This window comes from Camarhynchus parvulus, chromosome 2 (genome assembly GCF_901933205.1).
Source record: "Camarhynchus parvulus chromosome 2, STF_HiC, whole genome shotgun sequence".
Taxonomy (NCBI): Eukaryota; Metazoa; Chordata; class Aves; order Passeriformes; family Thraupidae; genus Camarhynchus; species Camarhynchus parvulus.
In genome coordinates this window covers 20,371,205-20,396,205 of record NC_044572.1, presented here as the reverse complement: position 1 = coordinate 20,396,205, position 25,001 = coordinate 20,371,205, and the positions used below count along the sequence as shown (strand labels likewise).

The 25,001-nt window shown below is 37.6% G+C and overlaps 2 protein-coding genes across 3 annotated transcripts in view; both read left to right on the top strand.

Annotated features, from left to right (window-relative positions):
* LOC115917499 (macrophage mannose receptor 1-like) overlaps positions 1-1,694 on the top strand; it is a 32,744-nt gene extending 31,050 nt beyond the window's left edge. Inside the window, exons 29-30 of one of the 2 annotated variants that reach the window (XM_030971584.1) lie at positions 688-720; positions 1,351-1,694. In XM_030971584.1, the coding sequence (XP_030827444.1) occupies positions 688-720; positions 1,351-1,520 (203 nt within the window). In that variant the 3' untranslated portion in view covers positions 1,521-1,694. The remainder of the gene's footprint in view (positions 1-687; positions 721-1,350) is intronic. The other variant, XM_030971585.1, reaches the window with a different exon arrangement.
* Positions 1,695-4,476: 2,782 nt separating this feature from the next.
* LOC115917501 (macrophage mannose receptor 1-like) overlaps positions 4,477-25,001 on the top strand; it is a 31,716-nt gene continuing 11,191 nt past the window's right edge. Inside the window, 20 exon segments of the mRNA XM_030971587.1 lie at positions 4,477-4,607; positions 5,815-5,988; positions 7,121-7,282; positions 8,210-8,323; positions 9,299-9,445; positions 10,610-10,792; positions 11,620-11,774; positions 12,941-13,054; positions 13,944-14,059; positions 15,016-15,164; positions 16,042-16,241; positions 17,496-17,623; positions 18,883-18,970; positions 20,131-20,275; positions 21,469-21,504; positions 21,602-21,765; positions 22,264-22,331; positions 23,116-23,216; positions 23,536-23,675; positions 24,780-24,894. Of these exon segments, the coding sequence (XP_030827447.1) occupies positions 4,547-4,607; positions 5,815-5,988; positions 7,121-7,282; positions 8,210-8,323; positions 9,299-9,445; positions 10,610-10,792; positions 11,620-11,774; positions 12,941-13,054; positions 13,944-14,059; positions 15,016-15,164; positions 16,042-16,241; positions 17,496-17,623; positions 18,883-18,970; positions 20,131-20,275; positions 21,469-21,504; positions 21,602-21,765; positions 22,264-22,331; positions 23,116-23,216; positions 23,536-23,675; positions 24,780-24,894 (2,560 nt within the window). The 5' untranslated portion in view covers positions 4,477-4,546.

The following is a 25,001-nucleotide window of genomic DNA, read 5'->3' as shown; positions in this document are numbered from 1 at the left end:
CACTTTACATTTTGCCTTTATAAATTCTCCTCTGGGTATCAAGGGTGTTCACAAACTAATATAGAAGAGCCAAGAAGAGAAATATTTTCATGATAATTTAGAACTCTTTAATTCTATGCGCATAATTCTTCATTTCTGAGTGCCAAATTGGGGTTTTTTGTAGTTCTTCAACAGCACAAAACATTGTTATAAAGGTCTTTAATTTTTCTCTGTCTTACACGGAGTTTAATAGGAAGATTACTCATGTGATTCAGTAGGCATTTTCTTAGGAAGATTTTTAGGAATCAAAAAATTTTGTAGCATCTAGACATGCAGATCTTCCCAAAATATGCCATGTAAAACTAATTTCCAGAGTGATATATTATGTTCTTAGTACATTAAAATTAATATTTCAGGAAAAATGTGAAAAGATGTTTTGAATGAACATAGCAAAGAATCAGTATTTTAAAGTTGGTAATATAAAAATAATATAAAGTTTCAAAAGTGGATTAAGTAATGTTAAGTAGGAAGGTGAAATCTTAGCAATGTATTTTTTGCCTCAATTTGTTGCCTTCTACAGCAGACATATATGTTACTAATGCAATGGTAGTAATTCAGGGGGTTTTGTTCCTGTACTATTTTTGCAAACAGTCAAACATACAGGTTCTAATAAAGTGTCATGTGATTTCTCTCTGAAATTAATTGAAGTTGAGCCGAATGGGAGTCCTAGAAAGCAAAAAGGTAAGAGCGTTCATAAGAAAACTAAGAAAAATCTAAATAGAGGAAGAACTTAAAACGAGTTTTCTGAAACCACTGTCTTTTAGAGAACAAGCCCTGCTGAGGGCTGCAGTGATCAGTCACTCAGGGTGACCCCACGGTGCCTTTCAGATGCACAGGAGCACTCACCTGTTCTTGGCCAGTGGCACTGCTCAGGGCCAACCCTGGGCTGGCAAGCTCAGCAGTGACCACACTTGAGAAGCACTTTGAGAACAGCTATGGAGTGCTTTAATAGGCTGTTAGAAACTATGTAGATGTATATGAAAGTTTCTTACAAAGATATTGTAAATCATGTAACAAAAATATTGTAAAACTAATTTCCAATAATTAGCATCCCATACCCATCTAAGGCATATATTTTCATTACATTCTTAGAAGCATCTATTGCATGCATTGTACATCACTGCACCCCAGATCCACTAAAACCACATTAGCTTTAGGAACAGAGACCTGACTACTGATCAGCAGCAATTCTGGGCTCAGATTTGCAGCCTTCAAGTTCAGGCCGGGGAGGGCATCTCCTTCATGCTTTTCATGTTGTATGTGAAAATAAAAGCTACTATGGTTTCTCACAGTTATGTGGATTCATTTCAGGCAAGGAAAAGAATGAAGAGACTCGCCCACCTGTTCATGCCTCTGTTTGGCCACTCATTTTCTTGGCGGTTTTAACTGTTTTTGGAGCTGGCATGGCAGCCTATTTCTACAAAAGAAAGAGACAAAACCAGCTCTCAGCAGATTCTGGCAATGAAACATTATTAAGATGATGTCTTGGTGACAGAAGAATTGGTGAGAATGGGTCCTGTGGCATGTTACTTGGAGCAGCAAGTTATTAGCTGAAATTAAAACATGATCTGTTAAAAGTCTGTAGTGAGATCTTAAGTGAGATCTAGTGTAACCTTACATTAAATATTACACAAATTAAATCACTTTCCTCTTTTAGCACTAGCTGATTTTTTTTTAATCATGCATATTTTACAAAGTCAGAATTAGAGTTTGATGTTACAATTTTGTAATGGTCAAGATGTTCTCAAGTGCCTTAACAAGGATGGTTGTGCAATAAACTTGTCAAAAACAATTACATGTACTGGAAAAAAATTCTGAAAGCCAACTAGTAAGAATGAATGCCCAATAAAGTGTGAATGCCATTTAGAAACTGCCTTGCTATGACATTGTGGACACTAAAAAATCTCAAAAATTAGAACCTATCTAACTCTTTTGCAAACTTGAATGCATTTAACCCCACAAACTTCACTGCATCAGACCAGTACTTTTCCTGTTCTTTACGGCTAAATCCTATTACACTTATAAAATTGCTTCACATTCTTTCCTCAGAAAACTTTGGGATAGAAAATCTTGTTATCTTCATTTTCTGCTATGGAAAACACAGTTGATGTCAGCAAAGAATATTAGGATCAGGCATAAGTTGTAATCACTTTCAATTCAATGATGTGATTTTTAACTGTATTATGTTCATTTACATGAATTAAAATATTCTTACCCTGATATTTTTGCTTCTTTTTTTTGTTAATGCTTTGAAATAAATAAATAAATAAATAAATAAATAAATAAATAAATTTTCTATTAGTGTAATTTTCAGCTTCAGCATTCCCTGTGAATCAAGTGAGGAGAAAGGGGAAGCAGGGTGCTCCTGTCAGCACAATAACTCTTTTGTCAATAACTAGAAGGGCTTCTCTCCTCACCACTTTGAATTCAGCTTGAATAAGCACCAACTTCCCATTTTTAAACGCAAGAAAAAGGAACTGAAAACTAAGGATTGCAGCAGATGGTTTTGTACTAGAAATCTGCAAGAGACTAAATTTTAGATGTCAGAAAAACAGTAGAAAGCACTACAAGATACCTTTTAAGTGAGTTGTAAATACAAACTAAATGCTTTATGAGAAAGAGTGCTTCACAGATACCTCCAGGAAACTGCCTTCCCCAGGCTGCACAGAGTCTATTGAGCAAGCTGGAAAGTTGGGAAGAAGAAGAAAAAAAAAAAAAACCAGAAAAAAACCCCCCAACCAACTAATGAAGCTGCTTTCCTAAGCACTGAAATCCAGGTTTCTTGGTTTAAATACAAGCAAGAGTGTAGGACACTGCTGAGAACAGCCTATTGCACAATGTGTTATGCAGCACACAAGACGCTGACCCCAAAAAGTTTGCAGCTGGCATGAGGCTAGTTGGTCATGCCAAAGAGGGAGCTCTGAAGTACTCAATTCCTCTTTTAGCCTACCCCAGTGTCTGCATTAATCTTTCCCCACCACTTAGCCCTGGATGAATCCTCACAGACATCCATTTATACCAGAGGGAGAAGAAAGCCCAGTTTGAACTAGAGCCAGGCTGCCACTTAGTGAGCAAAACGAGAGAAATGGGCAGGAATTGTTTCCTCCAAGTGTTTTACCTTGGGATTTCCTTTGTCAGAGAATTTAATTTTGTTATTTTAGATGTATCTGAAATATGGTTTCACTCAGGAAAGTCAGCTTTTATTTGTACCCCACCACATTGGTGCCTGAGGCACCATTCAGCTCTATGACTTAGAGCTACTCTTGCAAGCCTTGCTCATGCTAAACCCTCCCTTCATGTGACCTGCAAATAAAATAGTTATTATTAAACAATTCATTCAATTCCTAACTTTGCTGTAGTCCAGACACCTTTTTCATAAAATATTTTCTCTCTTACTACTTTCTACAGCCAAGTCAACAAGTTTGTCTGGTTCTTGCAATAATTTTCTCCAACACACATTTAAAAAGAAAAGCAATGATAGTTGCTTCTCCTATGACATCTACTGTTCATCTGCTATATATATCTCACTACTGGCTCTTTCACTTCTTGATTTTTTTCAATTTCATTATCACAATTTTTAATTTTACTCATGTAAATAAACAGAAGGAATAGCAGGACTTGTGAACATTTGCAGTAGGGCTTTGCAGCATATTTGTACAAAAACTGCCATGCCAATACAAGTCTTCAGATGAGCACTTTGCTCACAGGTTAAAGGGATTTAGCTTGTCTTTGGCTTTGTCTTGAAACAGCCTCATTAGGAATTTCTCAGATAGATAAACATATCCTTTTACTTGGCAAAGTTTTAAAGTATTCCAGGCACAAATTTCCTTTGTGTTACATGGAAGCTTACCACTAGACTACAGTGTTGAACATCACTTTTTTCAGGTCTTTGATAAGCAATTATGAACAAACCAGCCCCAAACTGAGATCAAATAAACCAATGTAAAAATGTTAATTTTGCCTCAAAGTGAGCAAGAGCTCACCAAAATCTGCAGTTTCTGCAAAGTTTGCTCTCTTTCTTCTACATATACATAGTGCTGTGACATATTGCCATGTATTGAACCACTGGGATTTTGTCTCTGTTTCTGAGATGTAAGGGTTAAAACAGAGGGCTTTAATCAATGATATTTCAGTGCTGGTTTCTTGTCCCCAATTCTCAAGTTGCTTTTCCAGGTCTGTCCTGTGTAGCACCCCAACAACTAACCTGAATTTATGTTAGCAATGTCACAGAAGACGACAAATGTCTCCACCTCTAGTTACAAGGATGGAGACTTCACTTTTGGAAGGGACTTGCTCTTCAAAGAGAGCAGTGTTTACAGAGTGCACTCCAGTTATTTCAAAATACCATGTGACAGGACATTTCCTTATTTAGAGTACTGAGCTTTATCCATCAACCCGTTGACACAGAGAAGGACCCATCACTATCGGCAGAGAGAAGGATTTTTAAATATTGCCAATCTTCTAATCCAACTTGTGGCAGAAGAATGGGAAGCAAGTTACATTTGCAATGAGTTTCTCCAGGTTTCTAGTTTTCCTTTCCCTCATGCAATGTTCACTACAGTCATCAGGTAAGTTTCCTGCTAGTTTTGTATTAAACTAGATATGAAAATGCTTTACCTTGGGCATCTTTACAGTTTTAATGCATAAATTGATTATTTTGTATGTTTTATCAGATGGATACATGATCTAAAAAGTATGTTGGGTACCCTGGCAGTTCTTAATTCACAGAATAAAAGGGTGGGAGGTGTAGGGATGATGGAAAAAATGAGGTAATAAGAGAAGGATCTTTAAACTGGAATTTCTTTCAGTGGAAATATTGAATCAGATGGCATTGTGTGGGAGGGAAAGGGAAGATGAGGAAGCATGGACGTCTTTCCATTTACCTTCCTCATCACACCCACGGTGCAGTGATCAGTTGAGGGATTTACATATTTGCACGATAGCTGTGTGAGTTTCTCTTTCTGCCCCACGACATGAGGTATGAGAAGGAAGAACTGGCTCCTCCCCTCCAGCCTCACCAAATTAGAAGAACAGCTCTACTCTCAACATGTTTATCAGTCATTGGGTATAGTTATAGAGAGAAATGGTAAAGCAGTAATGTGTGGAGAACTGAGTGGAGGAACGAGTTTGCATGAATGTGAGACCGAGAGTCTATACCAAGAAATGCCACCATAAAAGAACATTCCCATTATACTGTAATAGTTTAAAAATATGAAACATTGCTAACCTTAAAGCATCTGAGTTCAGGATGAATCTGCAAGACTTCTCCAGCAGAGAAATGTGTAACTGAAACCTAAAATTTTCACTGTGTAAATATGCTCATGACAATCTGGTCTGTATTTTCTCTGGTCAGCCACCCTTTTTCTTTTAACAGTTAAGGAATAGATGGATAGAGTAATCAAGCAAATAAAGCAAACTTACTGAGCTGAGCAGAAAACAGAAAGGCAGTGAACTTACTATTGTTTCTATTGCAGTTTTTCTCTCTTCAGAAGCTACAAGGTATCACCAACTTTTCATCACAGAATTTGACTTGCCTACTGTGTATACATATCAAACTCTAACCACAGTATTTAAACTGCTCATTTTATTAAAACATCTTATTTAAAATCTGTAGCCACGCTAGGTAGGAAATTATAATAAAAATAAATTTTAAAAGATTGCATAACTTCTCAATTTAGATAGACAAATATATAATAGATAGATCCATTACTAGAAATTTAGATATATTATTTTATTCTTATTTTCATGTCCTTTAACACTTTTATTCCCTCCCAGTTACTTTTACATTGCGAGGAAATGCCAATGGACAGCCTTGTGTATTCCCTTTCAAATACAAAGACAAGCAGTACAATGAGTGCACAGATGCTGGCAGGTCAGATGGGCTGCTCTGGTGTGCAACAACTTCAGATTTTGATGCCGATAAACTCTATGGATTTTGCCCACTGATAAGTAAGTCTTGCATTTTATTCATTAACTGCAGACCATCTCTTGAGCTACCAGGGTTTTCACGAGCCGCCAGCTGCACACCTGCCTGCCTGACCTTGTTAGAGTAGCCCAAATGAAAACCACCTGACAGGACACTAGTCCCAAAGGCCAAGACCTCTCTCTGAAGGGAATGGAGAGCAAGAGTGATGCAGCCCAGAAAGGTTCTGACTCAAATGCTGGAGGTGACTGTTTCCCATTGTGAACCAGAGGGGTGAAGAGGTTCTTTTGTGGGACTTAAGTGTGTGGCATGAACAGCATGAATTTAGACATCTGTCTTATTATTTAGACATTCATCTTCCTTTCAAAACATTCCTATTTTTCTTCCTTCCTCAGGCATTCCCTATAGATCAATTCTTACTTAAACTGCTATTTTCTAGTTTTTTCCCTTTAATTTTCTACCTTATTCTAGTTTCCTATTGCTAGCCTACACAAAAATGCTGCTGTGAGAATTATCTTCCTCCTCCAGCTTTGTTATATCTTCTGCACCGAACTTATGTTTGGATCCTTCCAGTTCAGGACACAAACATTGGTCTTGCCAATGCCCTTCCCAAGAACACATCAGCTTCACCAGGTTTGGTTGCTCTGCAAAGACAGCAGCTGAGCTGTAAATTGGTGTTGCACAGAGTTCTTCTGTTGTTTCTCAAGCTGTCAAAGGCCAGTTTCCATCATTTTTGGAAAAACTGCTTCTCTTGATGGTGAGCTAAGAGGGAGTTCCTACCCATTCCTACCCTGGAGGCATGAAGAGCCTCCAGGGTCATAGTTCACCTACATTGTTGCTTTTCTCCTCTGACTTTACCCTGGAATCTCTTTATTTCAATCAATAGATATGTCTGGTTTACCTAGAATTGCATCTGCAGTATTAGAAAATTCAAAAACAAATATTGGAAGAAAAATTCACTCCTTTCTAAAAATATAGAAATCTTATATAATATTTTTAATTTAAAAAATATACATTATTCTAATTTGATGCCTAGACTTGTTTCTTTTTTTTTCCTGATGCTTAGCATTTAGAGATTCTGCATTATTACACACTTCATTTTCTTTTAGTTGGTATATGCGAGTCCACTAGAACAGTGCTTTATGTCACTTCTTCCAGACAACACTGAAAGATTTTGGACAGAAGACGTTTCAACCGGCATTCACTACCAGATAAACTCAGAATCAGCCCTAACATGGCACCAAGCAAGGAAAAGCTGTCAGCAGCAAAATGCAGAACTACTGAGCATTACAGAGATTCAGGAGCAAGCATATGTAGGAGGTAAAAGGACAGAGAACAAGACCTTAAAAAATGCTGTGATGAAGCGATGGACTGCCTTGTTATCTGCCTCAGGGAGCAAAGAGGGCAGGGTGTTGGGATGGTTGGGCAGACACCAAAGGGAGATGCTCTGAACTGCCCTTCCACTGCCTGGGGCTTTTTAATGAAGCATTGCTCACAAACCTCTTTGGCAGTGAAATGTCCCCATGCCAGCATTGAGCTCCAGATGGGAGCTCCTGCAGCTCCTGCAGTCGGTCCCAGGGGAAGGGTTTCATCTGCTCACCTTTGTGCAAGGGCACTCAAACCTGACCAGGGCTATGGGCTGGTCCTCTAATTTACCTTTTGCCACTGTGCTTCAAGGATTATTGATATTTTCAGGAGAACATATGGTGATGGTTAGATTGGTCCTAATATGGACACATTTTCATACATAAAATCAAAATAACTCCTGTGGATTTCAGGTACAGGTATCACAACATCTCTTTGGTTATAAATAGTTCTTTGAAATAGGCTTTGAAAGAACTCTCATAATAAAAAAAGCTGGGAAAAAACTTATTGACAAATTGGCTTTTTCTTTTACTCCATTAAATCTGTTACAGAAGACTTTTAGCTAAATGCTCTTATGAACATCAGGGTTTTTTTTCATGTCTTGTGTTCTAATAAAAGCTAGTGAAAAAAATAAAGTCTTATTTAAATAGTGAAATAAGATGTTGATTTGCCCTACTAAGATCTCTAGTAAATCAATATAGATTCATTTACAAATTTTACTTTTTGTAATCAACGCATCTCAGTAATGCAGAAAGTACTGGTCTGGGGCTGGTTTAAAATAAGAAATATGAATTTCTTACTTTACACTTAATTTCTTTTAGATGCTCTTACTGTGAATAAGAATAGAGAGATACAACTGACGGATTTCTTTTTCTAATTCAGAGCTAACTAAAGAATTTGGTTTTGCCTTCTGGATTGGATTGAATGCTTTGGACTTCAACAGTGGATGGCAATGGGCTGGGGGCAGCCCTTTCAGATATTTAAACTGGGCTCCAGGTAAGAGATATATCTAATTTGTAATCTTTGAATTACTTCTGATAAGGCACCAACTAATATAAATTGTTCTACCTAACTTTATTTCAGGAAAGCCCATTCTGATTTACAATAGCTCAAGATCTAGATCCATGTTTTAAGATGAACATTTTCAAATCACAAAGTTCATTGTGGATATCAGTTATAGCATATTATTCCATTCTCTTATCTAAACAGAGAGCTTGTTTATGAAAACAGAGTGTCATTGGAGTGATACATAACCCTACACATCAAAGATCAGAATTTTCCATAACATGTTGTCCATGAGTGTGAATATAAGTCAAATCTTCCAAAGGTAGCAAAATATTTAGCAAATAATGTCTCTATGTTGTTTGGAGAAATTCTAAATACTATTGAGAAGCTTAGGGAGCCAGCTTATGATTCCACAACAGTTTGTGGAAAATTGCACAAGGAAATGGGGTGGGTTTTATGGTGTTCCTCATATTCAACTCTTCTCTAAGTTTTCAAGAGCTGTATCAGGAAATTTCCTTTGCTGCTTATAGAGGTTTGTACACACTGCAACAGAAAATAAAAAAGCTGTTTCAGAGGAAAGCAGAATTGTGAAACTCTTGAAATATACTGGAAGGATAATATAGCTTAAAACTCAATATTCAAAAGTTTGGAAGTTTTTGACACAAGATAAATGTCCAATTTCAGCAGTTCTTCCTGTAAGAACAAGAGTGTCAGGAAAAGAATAAGACATTTCCCAGCACTATCCTGATAACAAAGTCAGTGGAGGGTCATTATTTCTCTCTCAGACTATTGACTAATGGTAGCATTGTACAAACTTCGAGGCAGTTATCCTGTAGGGAAGGGCTTCTTCCTATTAGTGATTCAAGGAATCATAAAAAGCAAATGTGTCCACTGGTAATATGATGTTTTTGTTAATATTTTTATTAATTTCTTGCTGTGATATTCTATTTTCTCTTTTACTTAAAGGAAGTCCCTTCCTGCTCCCTGGGAAAATCTGTGGACTGTTGAATCCCAGAAAGAATGGTAAATGGGAAAACCAGGCATGCAACCAGAGACTAGGCTACATTTGTAAAAAAGGATCCTTCAGTTCAAAGCCTGATATTATGCCCAAAGGTAGGTTAGTCAAATACAAAGAAAGTTTTTTATGACTTCTAGAAAGAGAAACTTGTACGCAACATTATTTTTACAACAAAGATGCTAGAAACCTTCAAAAAACACAGCTATACACAACACACAGACTTTTATATTCTGCCTTTTTTCTCCCTTTGTGTATTAAACATTCATAGGAGAATATTATTATTTTGTTCCATCACTCTGTCTTTCATTCTTGCAAGACAGATTGTAGATGCTCTGTCATGGTAACCAGAGCCAAAAGACAAATTTGCATAAATATGGTAGAAATATTATTCTCCTTTGCTCCAAATGAATACCTGTGGTTACTTTTATATTTGTGAAAAAGTCCTCCTCTGTCTGATATCTGCATTTTGCAGTGCTTTGGTTTCCTATGAGCAGAGCAGGAGCAGCAACAACACTGACACAGACCTTGTTGCATCTGTGGGCTCCCCCAATGCACCAGCACGGCTGTGAGCATGGCCCATGTGCGAGGGTCCACTGGAGACTATCACCTGGGAATGTTGTAAATCTACTTTTAAAGAATGGGTTATGCTAAAGAAAGTAGACAAATAAATTCAGAGAATCTTTATTCCAGTATTAACATTAAAATGAAACACAGGATTCTATTTTTAAAGTAAGACCAAGGTAAGTTTTTAAGAATTTAAGTTATAAATATGCCACTGAGAGGATATGCAAAGTCCCCACTAATTTACAAGGTTTACTGACCTGCAGTTGTCAAAGAACTGCTTCACGCTTTTCCATACCTGAAAATAAGTTTGTTTGTGAGAAACCACAGACCAGCAGGCAGAGCCAAAGTGAGTCCCCACAGTCGGCACAAGACTGAGTGGCTCTGGGGGACAAAGAGAGGAGAGGCTGATGTCCGCTTTGTTCTCTCTTTTCTCACAGATCATTATTTCAAATTGCATTTCTGAAACAATGTGGGCATTTTTAAGTGGTTCTCTGTTTAAGGAGAATTCATTGTATTTACATATTTAGCATCCTGTGCCTTAACGATATTTGCTTTTAATTTGAATGTATTTTGCATTGCCAACTACAGCTTTATGTTTATTCATATGGTTCCATTTTTGTAAAGCGTACTCAAGAGATCTCATCCTAGTGTCCTCTATTTTCCTCTTGTTCTGAAAAATTGTGTTCTGATTTTAGGGGAATTGAGGCCTGTTCAGTGCATGGATGGCTGGTGGCCATATGCAGGTCACTGCTACAGCATTCACCGGGACCCCAAAACATGGGAAGATGCTCTGTCTTCATGTAAAAAGCAAGATGGAGATTTGGCAAGCATCCACAACATTGCTGAATACAGCTTTCTAGTGTCACAGCTTGGTTACAGTGAGTATATATGTAAGCCTGTATTGCATTTGCTCCATCTGTGACATAAAAGCTGAACTTCATATTAAAGTTTAATATTTCTCTGAAATGTCACAAGTGAAAGACTGAATCCAACTTACCATGCTCTTTTATGCTGTTGCTGTTGCATAAATACAGAACTATATCTATGTTTATCAAGAAATATACCATGTTGTAAAACATTATAAAGGAGGAGAAGAAGAAAACAAAAAAAAAAAGATGTTCTTTCCAGAGACACATAAAGATCTCTAATGATTGCACTTTTGGCACCTATATTCCATGTACAAGGCTTTAGAACTGAGCTACAAGCCTAGAAGATAAGCTTTTGCTGAGATTCAAACCTCTTGCTGATGCTAACCTCTTGCTATATGTCCTTCTAAGAAAAAAATATCTTTTTACTTCTGATACTCCTTGGATCTGTAGTAACCAGTCCTGACACTGCGGATGCTGGCCTTGGTGAACACACCTGATGGGCCAATACCTGATGGGCCAACAAGTGCTCTAACGTCCAGCCATTCAATGTCTTCATGCTCAGAACTATTTTGATGTTCACACAAAGCTTGCAAAAATCTCCTGTCACCTATAAAGAGCCTTATGCTCATTAAAATCAGCATTTCTGAATGGAATCTGATGTTTTTTCCACAATGTATCTCTTATAGAGATCTGAGAGGAAACAGCATTTTTATAAAAGCACAAAGACCACCTCTTGCATACCACATGCCAAATTTATCACTCCCTGATTGTTCTGCATGTGGAAGCATTCACTGCACAATGGAAAATAACCAAACCTATTTCTTTTCATACTTCAGAACCAACAGAAGAGCTGTGGCTGGGTCTGAATGACCTGAAGACTCACTTCTACTTCGAGTGGAGCGACGGGACGCCTGTGACGTTCACCAAATGGCAGCGCCGGCATCCCACCTACACCAGCGGTGCGGAGCACTGCGCCGCTATGAAGGGGCAGGTACAGCGTGCACTCCTCTCACAGCACTGCAAATTACTGACTGCACCCACCCAAAATCACTTATCTGCTTATGCAGGGGTCATTCCTTATGTTATCTTGAAATAGTTTTGCTCCAAAATTCGATATCAACCAGAAGACAAGTTCAGAGGTCAGGAGACATCAGAAGAAGAGGAAGTGTTTTCCTAGTAACCCCTTCTGAAATTCCTTGTCTGGTGAAAGTTCTGATCCAGAAATTTTACATTAAATTCTTTCCCTTGGTTTCAGCAAAGAAAAAGTTTAAGCTCTGGGAGAGGAATAGGGATGAACTAGTTTATACCCTATGTGAGTACCATAGGTGCTATTCACATACCTCATATTCCAATCAGATAGACAATTTTGTCCCTTAGTGTCATGTCACTGGGACATGGCATTGAGACACAGAGACCTGGCACTAGGACATGTTTCTCCAGCTGTCATCTACCTGCAAAAAAAAGAATGTAAAATTCTATAGTATTTCTGACTGCTTGACTCACAAACTTCATTTTCTTGCAACACGATTGTTTGATACATTTACCTGTATGTGCATGCACATGTATGTGCACACAAAAAGTGTCATGGATTTTGAAAGAAAAAAATTTAAAATGCTGGTATTAAAAGCATACTGTTATTGAGAGAACTTTTATGTCATAGAATAATGTTAATGTTTGTCAGTATTAGGCACCAAAAGAATTGATCCTAAATCAGCTTTTATGAGGGGATGAGGGGAAAGCTCTTCTTAAATAGACTATATTTTTTTAAAGTAATCAGCCATATTCAGATTCTTTGATGGATAAAATAGTTAGATTTACTGCAACCCTAGCAGATGTGCATTAGTTCAGTTTAATTAATCTTTTTTCCAGCATTGTAGTGAAATAATCTTGCTCCAAAAGCAGATCCTATCAGCACAGATGGATCTTTACAAACCCTTTCATTTAAAAGTTATGATAAGAAGTAATGTTGAGACTTCAAAATGTTAATTTCCTTCTTTCACCTGAAAACAGCATTAAATGAATCTTAAACTAGTACTTACAGGTGTGTATACTTTTTAAAATAAATCTCTAGCTGGCCTTGTGAAGAAAGAGAAAAACCACTAGCTGTGCTTATTTATGCCCTTTCTTGACATTTTTTCCTTCTCCCTGCTATTCTAGGATGGATACTGGGCAACTGATGCTTGTAATAAGCAACTTGGTTACATCTGTAAAAAGAAGCCTTCATCACAATCCTCTGAAAAAGAGACAATCGAGGACCTAGGCTGCCAGAAAGTAAATGCTCTCTCATAAATAGTAATCTTTGAAAAAATGTACAGGAATTAATTTACTTGTTCTTGCTTCTTTCGGATACTGTCTTTGTATCTTATAGAAAATCTACTGTTGAGGCAACCTGGTCCTTTCCTGCTAGCAGTTTAATAATAGATGTGCATTTTTCATTTCTGTTCTGAAAATTTTCAAGAAAGTTGAGATTGATGTACATGTAAGTGAATACTGCCTTGCTCTCCATCCCCAGATGAGCTGCCCTGTGATTCAGAAAAGCATTGTGTCTGTTTTGGTCAGCAGAGATCTCTGTAAGAGCAGGAAGAAGTGGGCTTGTTTTACTGATATTCCTCCTTTCTGCTCTCCCTGAAAACAAGCACTCCTGGATTCCTCTTGGCTCAGAAAATCTCCTCACTCCTTGTACTTGGGAGTGACAGGGACAGCTCTTGGGGACTGTGCTTGTATGTGAATACATTTCTGTATTGCAATATTTTGGTATTTCATTATGTCTGATTGTGCAGCTCTGGAAAGCTGAAGCTGCAGGTCCCCCTGAATAAATCACAGGCTCCTTATAGATTCAGTTTGCATAATCTCAACTTTACAGAGCCCTGGAAAGCCACAGCAAATAGCATAATCACAATTTTCTTTGAGAAGTCATGTATGCAAAAATGAGATTAAAACTGAGATCTTAATGTCATCACTTAAACAAAAAGGCCTCCTGTAGGAGTGAACAACATCAAAGAAAAAGCTTTTGTTTACTAACAGATCAGCCCAGTCTCATCTTAGTTTTAAAGTCAGCTGCAACAATTTGAGCATTTAATATTTACACACATAAGAGCAGAGAAATTTCTACATTGAAGTATTTTTCCACTGCACATTAAAAATCTTATGTTTGTCACAGGGCTGGAAAAGATATGATTTTCACTGTTACTTGGTGGGTTCTGCACTTTTGACATTCTCAGAAGCAAATAAGACATGTGAACAGAGCAAAGCTTATCTAGCTACGGTGGAAAGCAGGTGGGAAAATAACTTCTTTAAAAATCAATGCTTTTAATGGAGAAACTTCCAAGAATTTTCCATTTTTTGATCCCATCAAAGTGTTTTGTCAGCATTTTCAAAAAATATTATTGTTGCAAGGCATGCAAGGATCATCCATGCAGGAAAAATAAACCCAAGCCAAACATCTCAATGTTGCATGGCTACAACTTTCAAATTTCAGGGCTTCTTGAGTTAAACAGTTTCCTCTTATCTTTCAATTAATAATTAAAGCAACTTCTGGCTTTGGTGGGGGTATTTTTGTTGGTTTTTTTTGTTTTGTTTTGGGTTTTTTTTAGTTTTGTTTTGTTTTGTTTTGTTTTGTTGTTTTGTTGGGTTCTTTGGGATTTTTTTGTTTGCTGGGATTTTTTCTGTTGGAAAGTAGGTATTACATTTTTCATCTACTTATTGGTAGGTGGTTTCTCATTATGATAGGAAAGCTTTAATAAAAATATTTTCCTAATCTACCTTCTAAGGCAAATTTTGAACAAATGTAGGAAATCTTCCCTTGAACCTGCCCTCTCCCATAGCCAGAATGTATCATCTCTAATCTACCTACATCCCTCTCAGGCTTCAGAGGCTATATGTCCCCTGAGTAACAGGACTGCCTTCAGAGGTGATGGGTAGCAAAGCTGACAGCTTGGTCCTGTCTAGGTGGTCTGTTTGAGGCACCTCAGAGCTTGGAAAGACAGTGAAAAGAGTAGAATACAATGAGAAGCCTATGGGAGCAGCAATTTGTGATTTTTCAGATGCATTCAGGTGTAAGGAGAAAGTTGTCCCTCATTAAATTCTTTTGACTGCAGTTTAAAGGCTGCCATGGTTTTGCTTGGACTTCACTGAGGAGCTTCTGTTTTGGGGTCATGTTAACACTCCTCTGTATGACTTAGATGAATATTGCACACTAATAGGCTGTGAATGGACACTGTTTCCCACTGCAGAAACGAGCAAACCTTTCTGATTAGTCTGACGGGGCTGAGGTCTGAAGAATATTTCTGGATTGGTCTCTCTGACACAGAAGAGCAAGGGAGTTTCAGGTGGACCAATGGAGAAACTGCTCATTTCACACACTGGAACACAGCCATGCCAGGTAAGCCCTGCATGGGCTCAGCCCTGCCACAGGAGTGCAGCTGCAGCTCACACAGGTTTGTGCACCCATTCCCCTGGTTAGAAATTAGAGTGGGCACTGTGTTTTGTGCCTGTGGCTGTTGATGGCCAGCACCATCACTGTGTCACTGTGCCTGACACCAGCACACCCAGCACTGTCACAGCTGAGCTACAGGTGTTGGTGTAAGTCAACCTCCTGCCAAGGTGTGCAGAGACAGATTTTGGTAGGGTAGGCTGAAGGCAATACTGTATAGGAGCTAACAAGGTCCATGGTATAATTATTTTTGCCATTTTTAACATCTATTAACAACAACTCATCAGCTTTAGAAAAATTATTCTGGACAGATTTTTGACCCACAATGTGCATATGTGAGAAATGAGCAGTGAACATGAAGCACTTTGGCATTTCAGCAATACAGCTTAGCAGCTACCTGTGAGCTCTTGCCTTCACACAGCTAGTTCTGCCTTAAAGCAAACTTGCTGTGCTTGACATCACCCTTCTTGAAATTGAGTTATCAGGATACTGAGAACTCCAAAGTACTTGTCAGGTCATCTATTACGTATGTAAATTTAATCAAGGGCCATTTCCCCTGTGATTTCCCCTGGGCTGGCAAGATAAGGAAGATTTGTTTTCTGAAGCTGCAGATCTCTGGTTTTGGTAGAACTGTGTCTGTGGGACTCATTGGCCCATATCTGGCCTCTGACAGCTGATATTAAAAATAGTTTTATATCCAGGATATTTTTCATATCATAATCTGCATCTTTCTTTTCATAATTTTCAATTAATAAAAACAAAGGTCTCATTCCTTAGACAACAATTAAATCTTTGGTTTTACTAATTTCTTTTCCACATCACAAAGGGAAAGAGCAAGGCTGTGTTGTCATGGGGACTGGAATTGCAGCTGGATTATGGGATGTCGTTAGCTGTGAGAAGACATCAAATTATCTTTGCAAACAGCGGGCAGCAGGAGTGCCACCTCCTGCTCCTCCAGGCCAGGTCCCTGCAGCTGCGTGTGCCGAAGGCTGGGACAGAGCCTCGCGGGCAGACTCATGCCTCAAAGTAAGTGTGTGCCCACTTCTCTGGGAGCCCCAGCATGGCCCAGACCAGAGGACAGTGCCCTGGTCACCAGGATGCTGGGGCATTATTTGGGAACGATCTTCTCTTTGGTATTCAAAGCGAAGAAACATGGGGAAAAAGATCCATCAAATGTAATGAAAGTCAACAACAGAAAATGATTAACAGAGTGCTAGAAATATGCTTTCTTTTATCTAAATGCCAGGTGAGAACCTCACCTAGTTTATTTGCTTCCAGGTGTTTGGAACTTCAGAAAAACATGGTATTTATTACATCTCAAGAGCTGGCAGTTTCTGAGAGATAATGTGCCCCTCTGGCGCCCTTTTCCCACACAGCATGTGATACTTGTGGCAATACTTTTGGATCTGGGTTTAGTTGGTGACCCATTACAACAAGTAAAACTTTTTAGCACTCTCTTGATTTAGCTAAAAATTCCTTAAAACGCTCTCCTTTTTGCAAAGGAAAAAGAAAAGGCAATACAGACCAAGTAAACAAATATGCAGCATTGCTCTTCCATGTCTCTATATAAGTCTGCTCTCACTTTCTTTCCTGAGAGTCTCTGACTGTTGGGAGACCAGAGCTGATTTTATTCCTGTGTTTACAAGGGTCTGAGCTTCTATGTCACACGTAATTATGATTAAATTGTTTCTGCCATTTACCAAATTGCTAATTAGCATTTCTATAAAATGTCAAGCACTTAGTCCTGTTAAACATATCCTTAGTCCAAGAATGTATGTTCCTCATGGCAGAAAGTGTATTTTGTATTTGTATGCTTTCACCTCAATATGAAAACCTCTTCCTCAGCTGGGGTCCACAACAACTTTCTGTATCCATTTTATCTTTTCCAGTCCAACTCACTGACTTACCCTTTCTCTTCCTCTTCTCAAAAATCTTCTGCTTTCTACTGCAAAACACCATGGTTAAGTATTTCTATTTTTTTTAAAGTTTCAGTGGACAAAGTTCCAATTAACTTACAGATTAGTTTTTTTCTCTTTTGTACATTCTGATACTTTTTGTTCTCCTCAGATGCCTATACTATTTGCCTTATTTTAAAATAGATGATGCTAAGAAAAAATATTTACACTTCACATTTTTAATGTTTAATATTAGAGGCTTGGACAGGTGTCATGTTGTCTCACTCAAGAATAAAGACATGCTAAAATTATGCCAATTTTAATTACACATATTTTATAAGCTTCACCAATTTACTAATTTATTTTTACTTTTTGTTCTCAATAGTTTTTTGTGAGAGAGGGAAACCAAAAGAAGTCTTGGTTTGAAGCAGAAGAATTCTGTAGAGAAATTGGTGGAAATCTGGTCACAATCAATACAAGAGAAGATCAAATTTTATTATGGCAATTAGCTTCGTGAGTACTTGCATAAGGATTCTTTTTCATGTCCCTGCTATGTTAAATAAAAATTACTTAAAACATATAAAACATATCCAGAGCTGAACAAATGAGTGAATAAAACCAATGAAATTTAAATTATATTGATATAAGATTTTAGCATCCTGTAACATTGCTTTTTAAAAAAAATCTTGGGTATTTCAAAGAGGCTTAATATTTTGGTAATTTTTATCAAAGGTTTTAGAAAGGCTGTTTTCCAGATCTTATCAATTTCTTACATGTTAGTCCCTCTTCCTAAAGGGAGAAAATAGAATACTCAGCTCTAACTGGCATTTTGTAACTGTCTGCAATTCTTTAACCAACTCATTCAAAAAATCCCTTTAGTTATTGTGTAATGTAAACCAAAATTCAAGGACTTAACGTGATATTTTTTCTGACTATAAACTGAAGAATCTTGAAATCAAAGAGTAATTCATTTTAATTAAGCTTGGGTAACATTGTAGATGCTATGTCTTGCTCATGATGTATAAACTGTGACATTATTTTCCCCTCAAATTAGACCAATATTCTGATTGTATTCCATAATGTCAAGACAGGTCAATGATACAAAAACCAAAACTGTTTCACATAGTGGAAAATTGAGGTTTACTTTCTGAAACAGATTTAAAACTTTCCTTTTCAGAAGTTTTTGTGATCTTACCCTTAATTTTACATATATTTCAGTATTGTGATCACCTGAATGTGGTTTTATTTGTCTGTTAAGTCTCTGCTTTAGAGTATAAAATATTTGTGGAAGGAAATCTTTCTGTTATGCAGTGATTGAAATAGTAATTTTATTTGGTCCATAGGCATGACAAGATAAGGAGCAGGAAATATTAACTAGACTACTTAGGAAGAGCTAAGAAGCAAATGAAAACAGTTGAAAATCAATCCTCACTATTCTTAGTAGTTAAATAAACATCTATTTATGTTTTACTTTTGCTAAAGTCTCGGTCTTTGACCTCATACTACAACCAAGATCTGTGCTACATGCACAGGGATGGGAACTTAAGCTGGCTCTGGGCCACATCACTTCCACTTATTGTTAAATATGAGAAGTCTTAGCCCAACACAGAGCACTATCACCTCCCTGACAGAGTGCAGGGCGTGAGCTTGGCTTTGGGCCACAGAACCCAGTTCAGGTGTGACAGAAAGCAGGATATTTCTGTGCTTTTCAGGATTTATATTCCAGCCTCTCTTTCTATGCTTGTATATCTATATTGTATGAATTATTTTAGGGACAAAGGACTGAACACTCAGGCTTTCTGGATCGGTTTGTTTCTCTTAAATCCTGATGAAGGATTTTCCTGGATTGATGGCTCCCCTGTGAGTATCTATTTGCTGGATATTAATTGACTTTCTGTCTTTTAGAAAATAGAATATAGACAGAGTAGCTGCAGTGCACTGTCTTAACACAGCATTGCCTGTGTTTCACCCCTGGGACCATGTTATATCCCACCTTTGACAGTCTGTGCCCTTAGACCTTCATAGCCTCCCAAAATGGGCACTGCTGTGCGGCACTACAGAGAAGCCCAGCTGCCAACTTTCACAAAGCAAGATAGATGTAACTCCCTCTGTCCATCAGTTTTTGTTTTATCAAATACATGGTTTTCTATACCATGTAGTCCCTTCACCTTCTTCGGGGGTGATGGGGAAAGTAACCTGACCAGCATGACCTTCACAGCTCTCTCAGGTCTGTTTGAGCTCCTACAGCTCCCATAAAAAAGTGTCCTGGTTTAGAGCAAATTTGGGAGAGAGTCTCTAAAGGAGCTCTGGTAGGAAAGTAAATTCAATCGGCCCCTCCCCCCAGCTGGTCCGGGAGAAAATACTTCTTTGGAGAAAAGTGGAAAAACCTGTTTATTAAACAATAGAACTTAAACAATATTAAACAATAAAACTCCTTGCTGCTCTAAAAGAGATGACAAACTGAGAAACCCCCCGTCCCTGGGTTGCAGCCCGGCTCACTCAGTCTCTGATCAGTCCCTCTGGTGCTGGAATTGTCGCAGGCCAGGCCCGGCTTGGCCAGGTGGCCACAGGTGTGAGCTGCCGGTGCTCCCCTGGGTGTTCAGTCCAGAGCAGGTTCCAAGAGGTCCAAAGAAAAGGGAAAAAAACACAGTCCAGGGAACTTCTTTGCTTCAGCCAGCTAAAACTAACTAAATGCAAAGGAGATCTCTGTCTCGCTGTCTGTTCATCCACAGAAAACACAGTCTAGGAGAGGAATGCGGGGGAGTGAGTGCAGTGTCTGAAAAAAACTGCACGCTTCTTCTCCCTCTCCTCCACTCTCTGCAACAAGTCTTAAAGGTGTGAAACTTATTATTATTCAGCATAAACAAATGAGACAATTTGGGGATAAAATCATCATATACTCAACTCAGGACAAAAAGGTACTTGAGATGATGAGATACTGAAATTGTGTCACGATGGCAATCTCAATTACTTCTATTCAGCTCAAATCACACAGTAATTGGTATGTATTTCCAACACAGGTAATTTATGAGAACTGGGAGGAAGATGAACCCAACAACTACAAAGAACTTGAACATTGCGTTATGTTTAATAGATCACCCCAAATGCGCTGGAATGACTTGCACTGTGAACATTTACTTAATTGGATTTGTGAAACAAAAAAAGGTATTATTACTTCCCCATTTAATTGGAGCAATAAACGCAAGCTTAAAAAGCAAATTTTATGGATTTAAACAAATTGAAAGGAAGAAAGACACTGGAATTGCTCATTTTAAAACTAGTTGCAGTGAAGGCAACACATAAAGCAGGCAGAATGAATTGAACCATTTCTCTTGTCCTTGGGTGCAGGAAGTTAAGTGACCCTATCACTTCATCTCTAGTTTTATCTCTTTCTAGCATGGGTTCAAATAATTGAGATAATTTTAGTTCTATTGTTCTCTAAATACTTAAGAAGAAAGTGTTTAAATGATCCCAAAATAATTTTGCTTGATTTTTGTTTTTTGTTGTTGTTTATTTCTCATCAAACTGTTTCTGTCATTTCTATAATAATGTGTTTCTGTCCATCAAACCACAGAAGAAATGTGAGAGTCAGTAGTCCAGAGGTACAAAATAACAGGCATTCACACGAAAGCAGAGTTTCCTTTGAGAGGCTATAGCTGGCTCTGGGAATACAGCTAATTTGCTTCCTCCTGGTTCAATTTGTAATCAGATACTTGAGTTTGATATCTGTTGGCTCTCCAGGATTCTTAAAAACAGACTGTCCTACTAAAAGCCAAGTCCTCAGGAAAGGAAGAATCCATTGACACACTGGAAGTTACATCTGACATTAGCAATAAACCAGCATTACATTTTCAATACTTGTGGATAGTCTATTACCATCTCAGTAAGCTTTAGAATTTACTATATTGGAATATTTTGTTTGGCTCTAATCCCAATAATAGTAAAAAAAAAGTAATCATAGAGTATCAAGTGAAAATGCTAAAACAAATTTTCAAAGTAATTCTTATTTAATCTACCACAAAGTCTACTGTGAAACATGGATTTTTTTGACACAATGCTTTTGGATATATATTACTGTAATATATGATATACATTACTGTAATATATGATATAATGATATACATTACTGTACATATTTTTCACTAGCTAAATATTTCTAAATTATACACTTACTTTAATATGGCAGAATGTGCTCTAAATTCTTGAAAATGCATTATCTGATTCATAATTTGCTTGGTGGGTTTGGGTTTTTTCCCATCTATTCTACAAAGCATATGAAACTACGTAAAGCAAACGTCTCTGATTTTCTTTTTTTTTTTAATTTGGGATGTTGCTTGTGAAAATCTTCTATTTTACAGGTACATTGATAAAGCCTGAAGCAAACTACAAGCTTGGTAGGTTCTTTTCCTCTTTCACAAAGATTACTCTATAGTTTTCAGACTTTGTACAGACTAGATAGGAAAGCATTATATATGACTCTTTATCTTTCAGACTATCAGCTCACCAGTGATGGATGGATTATATATGAAAATAAGCAGTACTATTTCAGCAAAGAACATGTCCATATGGAAGAAGCACGGAGAATTTGTCAGAAGAACTTTGCTGATCTTGTTGTCATTGAGAGAGAAAGCAAAAGACGATTTCTGTGGCACTATGTAAGCAGGAAGCCTATTAATTATATATAGTTGAAGTTTGAAGCACAGCAGGTGATAAAATACAGGGAACATACTAAATATTCAGCAAGACTGGATTCCTGAGTTATTGTCCTACATTACTTATTTATAGAGCAATATATTAGTTCAGGACCTGTAAAATTACTATTGTTTTTAATAGGTAGAGGAAAATGCAAATATTAAAGAGGCATGCAAATATTAAAGGTGCAGCAAAGGATAGTTCAGGTTGCTTATCTTTTCTAATATATGTAGTGTTCAGCACAATGATAATTGCTTTCCTGTCAGTGGGTTTCTCACTCCAGGATGTTCCACATATCTCTGTTGCCTGCTTGAAACCTAAGTCTGAACCTACCATATGCTTATGTGAGGTTCAAAAAAAAAAAGGAAAAATAAATCAGAGGTATGAGTAATTGCCTTTCAGATTTTTACTTGACATGGAGGAGCAATTTAGTGCTTAACTATTAATTATTTCTATTTTAGATTTACACAAAACACAGAGGAAAATCATTTTTCATTGGCTTAGTTGTCAGCTTTGATCAGAGATTCAGGTGAGTAAAGAAAAACTGGTAACGGACAACAAATGACGGTAATTTCATCTTCAGGGAGCATTTCTGTGTGCTTTCATCTTACAAGTTAAAAAGTGTTGCACAATTGACTTCTGGATAGTTTTAAGGAGATATCTCAGATCCAAAGTGTTGCATTCTTCTGTATTTAAGCAGAGAAATGCCTTTTCCTTCCAAACTTGGGATTGTGAACCCAATAAAAATTCATGGCTAAGATTCAGCTCACTTAATGCTTTACATTGCAAGAACTTCAACCCTGCATAAGTAGTGAGGATTAAGGATGTTATTTACCTGACCCACTCTTGACATCAGCCTAAGGGTGAGATTCACCCTGACCAGATCTCCAATGGCTACAGAGAAAGCCTGGGAAGTTTTGATAAAATATATATGTAAGAGTTAAATCAAATTATTCCCATGTAGTTGAAGTTATGTGAGCTGGAAGCAAGAAGCATAAGTAGCATCTACTCCAACAGCTTTCTGAAATTTCTGGTAGGAAACTTGTTTTAACAATCCGTTTGTAGAAGACTTTCAGGAGGACACCTTCCTGGGATGTGAAGGATGTCCATCTGTGCCTTGAACGTGGTAGTACTAAACAGATGAGAGGCAGCAGTGGGGCTGTGGCTATGTCCTCCCCAGGATATGTAGAGTTTAGAGTTTTTGCCCTCTGGTCACTGCTAATACCTTGCTTAGCCCTGTGCCCAAACAGACCTTGTGGGTTACTGACTGCTGAGATGTCTGCTGGCAGCCACTGTCCCCTTGTTTCTTCCAGATGGCTGGATGACAGCCCAGTGAATTTTGTTGCCTGGGCTCCAAATGAACCCAATTTTGCAAACAATGATGAAAACTGTGTGATAATGTCAGAAGATTTTGGTGAGTAAAATAGCAACAAGAAATATTTGGGTAAAATTTAGCATCAAAATCCAAAATGTTTGGTACACACTTAAATTTGAGACTACCCCACAGAGGTAGTTCAACAATACTGACGTTTTTTCATAAAACATTCAAGTTTGAAACTGTGTCATCACTTAGAAAAGAAACATATTGCAGAGGAAGGAGTAGTGTATTTGGGTAAAGATGTTTCATTTGTGCTTTATGAATGCCATCTGAGCCTGACTGCTGTAATGGTTACACAAGAGTTTCTCTCTATTCCCCAATCTTTAAACAATTATCTGTATTCCATTTTTTCCAGGCTTATGGAAAGACATAAGTTGTGCTGTGCAAAAGGCCTTTATCTGTGAAAGGCAAAATTCAACTTACTCAGGATTTGCTCCTCCTGTACTTCCACCTCTGGGAGGATGTCCTGAAACTTGGCTTTTGTTTAAAAATAAGGTACAGAAATAAATATCAGACATATTTAGCAAATTTGTTCTAGGTGAAGAAAACAACTATCCCTTTTGTCTCATGAAATAAATTCCCTCTCTGTAAACACCAATTTGCTAAGAAGTATGCTAGTTAGCAGTGCACTGCATTTTCAGGTTGACAAATTTGTAACTAAATATTAAAAAAGAGGTGATTTGAATGTTTGAAATTATAATTTTTGTAAATGACCATGTGCCTTTAGCTATAGCTACTTTTCTAGTTTCTAGATACTTCTGCTTATTTTAGGCATTTTTACTGCATTGAAATCCTGATCCATTATCCTTATCTGTAAATGTAACCCTGCTTTGAGTAACAAAGATGAAAAAATGAAAGGTCACACTTTTCATAAGTAATTGGCCATCACAGCAACTCATCCTATGCTGAGTAACACAAAAAGCAATGAATGTCAAATCAAATATAAAAGACAAGCAAGCATTGCTTTCTGCTAAGTTAAGCAAAAAAACCTGAACATATGAACTTTTAAAAAAACCCAAAAAACAAACAGAGGAAAACCAAAAGTCAATTCCACAATGCAATCAATAGGAAAAGTTTTTATGCATTCAAAAAAAAAAAAAAAAGGGCATGAAGAGGGAGGAGCCATGTTTTCTGTCCCTCAGAAGATAGACAAAAATATTTTACACTGGTATTCAGGGAAAACACCCATTCAGAAGGGCACTTCTTCCTGACACTGTTCCACTCATGTGAGGTTTTAGCACTCCATCTGTGGTATATAATTGAAAAAACTTGACCTGAGAAATTACTGCGTGCTCCAAATTAGGTTCACAATCAGGAAATAGTTCCAGTCTCTCAAAAATTCTACTTTTCAGTAATTTAATTCCTCAAAAGCTTTTGGTGGTTTTCTGCTCTTTCCCAGCAGTGACTCCACACAATTGTAAGTGCTGTGCACTGGGATTGGCTGGGTCTCCTTCCTACTGGCTGACAGTATTTGTGCTCCAGCAGATCCCCCATCTGCAGCTCTTTGCATGCAGGGACTGGCACAGAATTAATCCAAATCAATGTTCTTAAAATTCTTTGACACCTGAAAGTCTGTCTAATCCTTTATTCTCTCCACAGTGTTATAAAATATTTGGACCCAGAGAAGAAGAGAAACTAACTTGGCACTCAGCAAGAAGTGTTTGTAGAGAATTAGGGGGAAATTTGGCCTCTATACACAATAACCAAGTGCAAGGTATGACACCTGAGCCTTACAACACTATGTATGAAGCCACATATTTCACCATCTAATGATGAGGCTGAACATACCTCTAGACCCAAATAACCTGTGAAGAAAGTTCT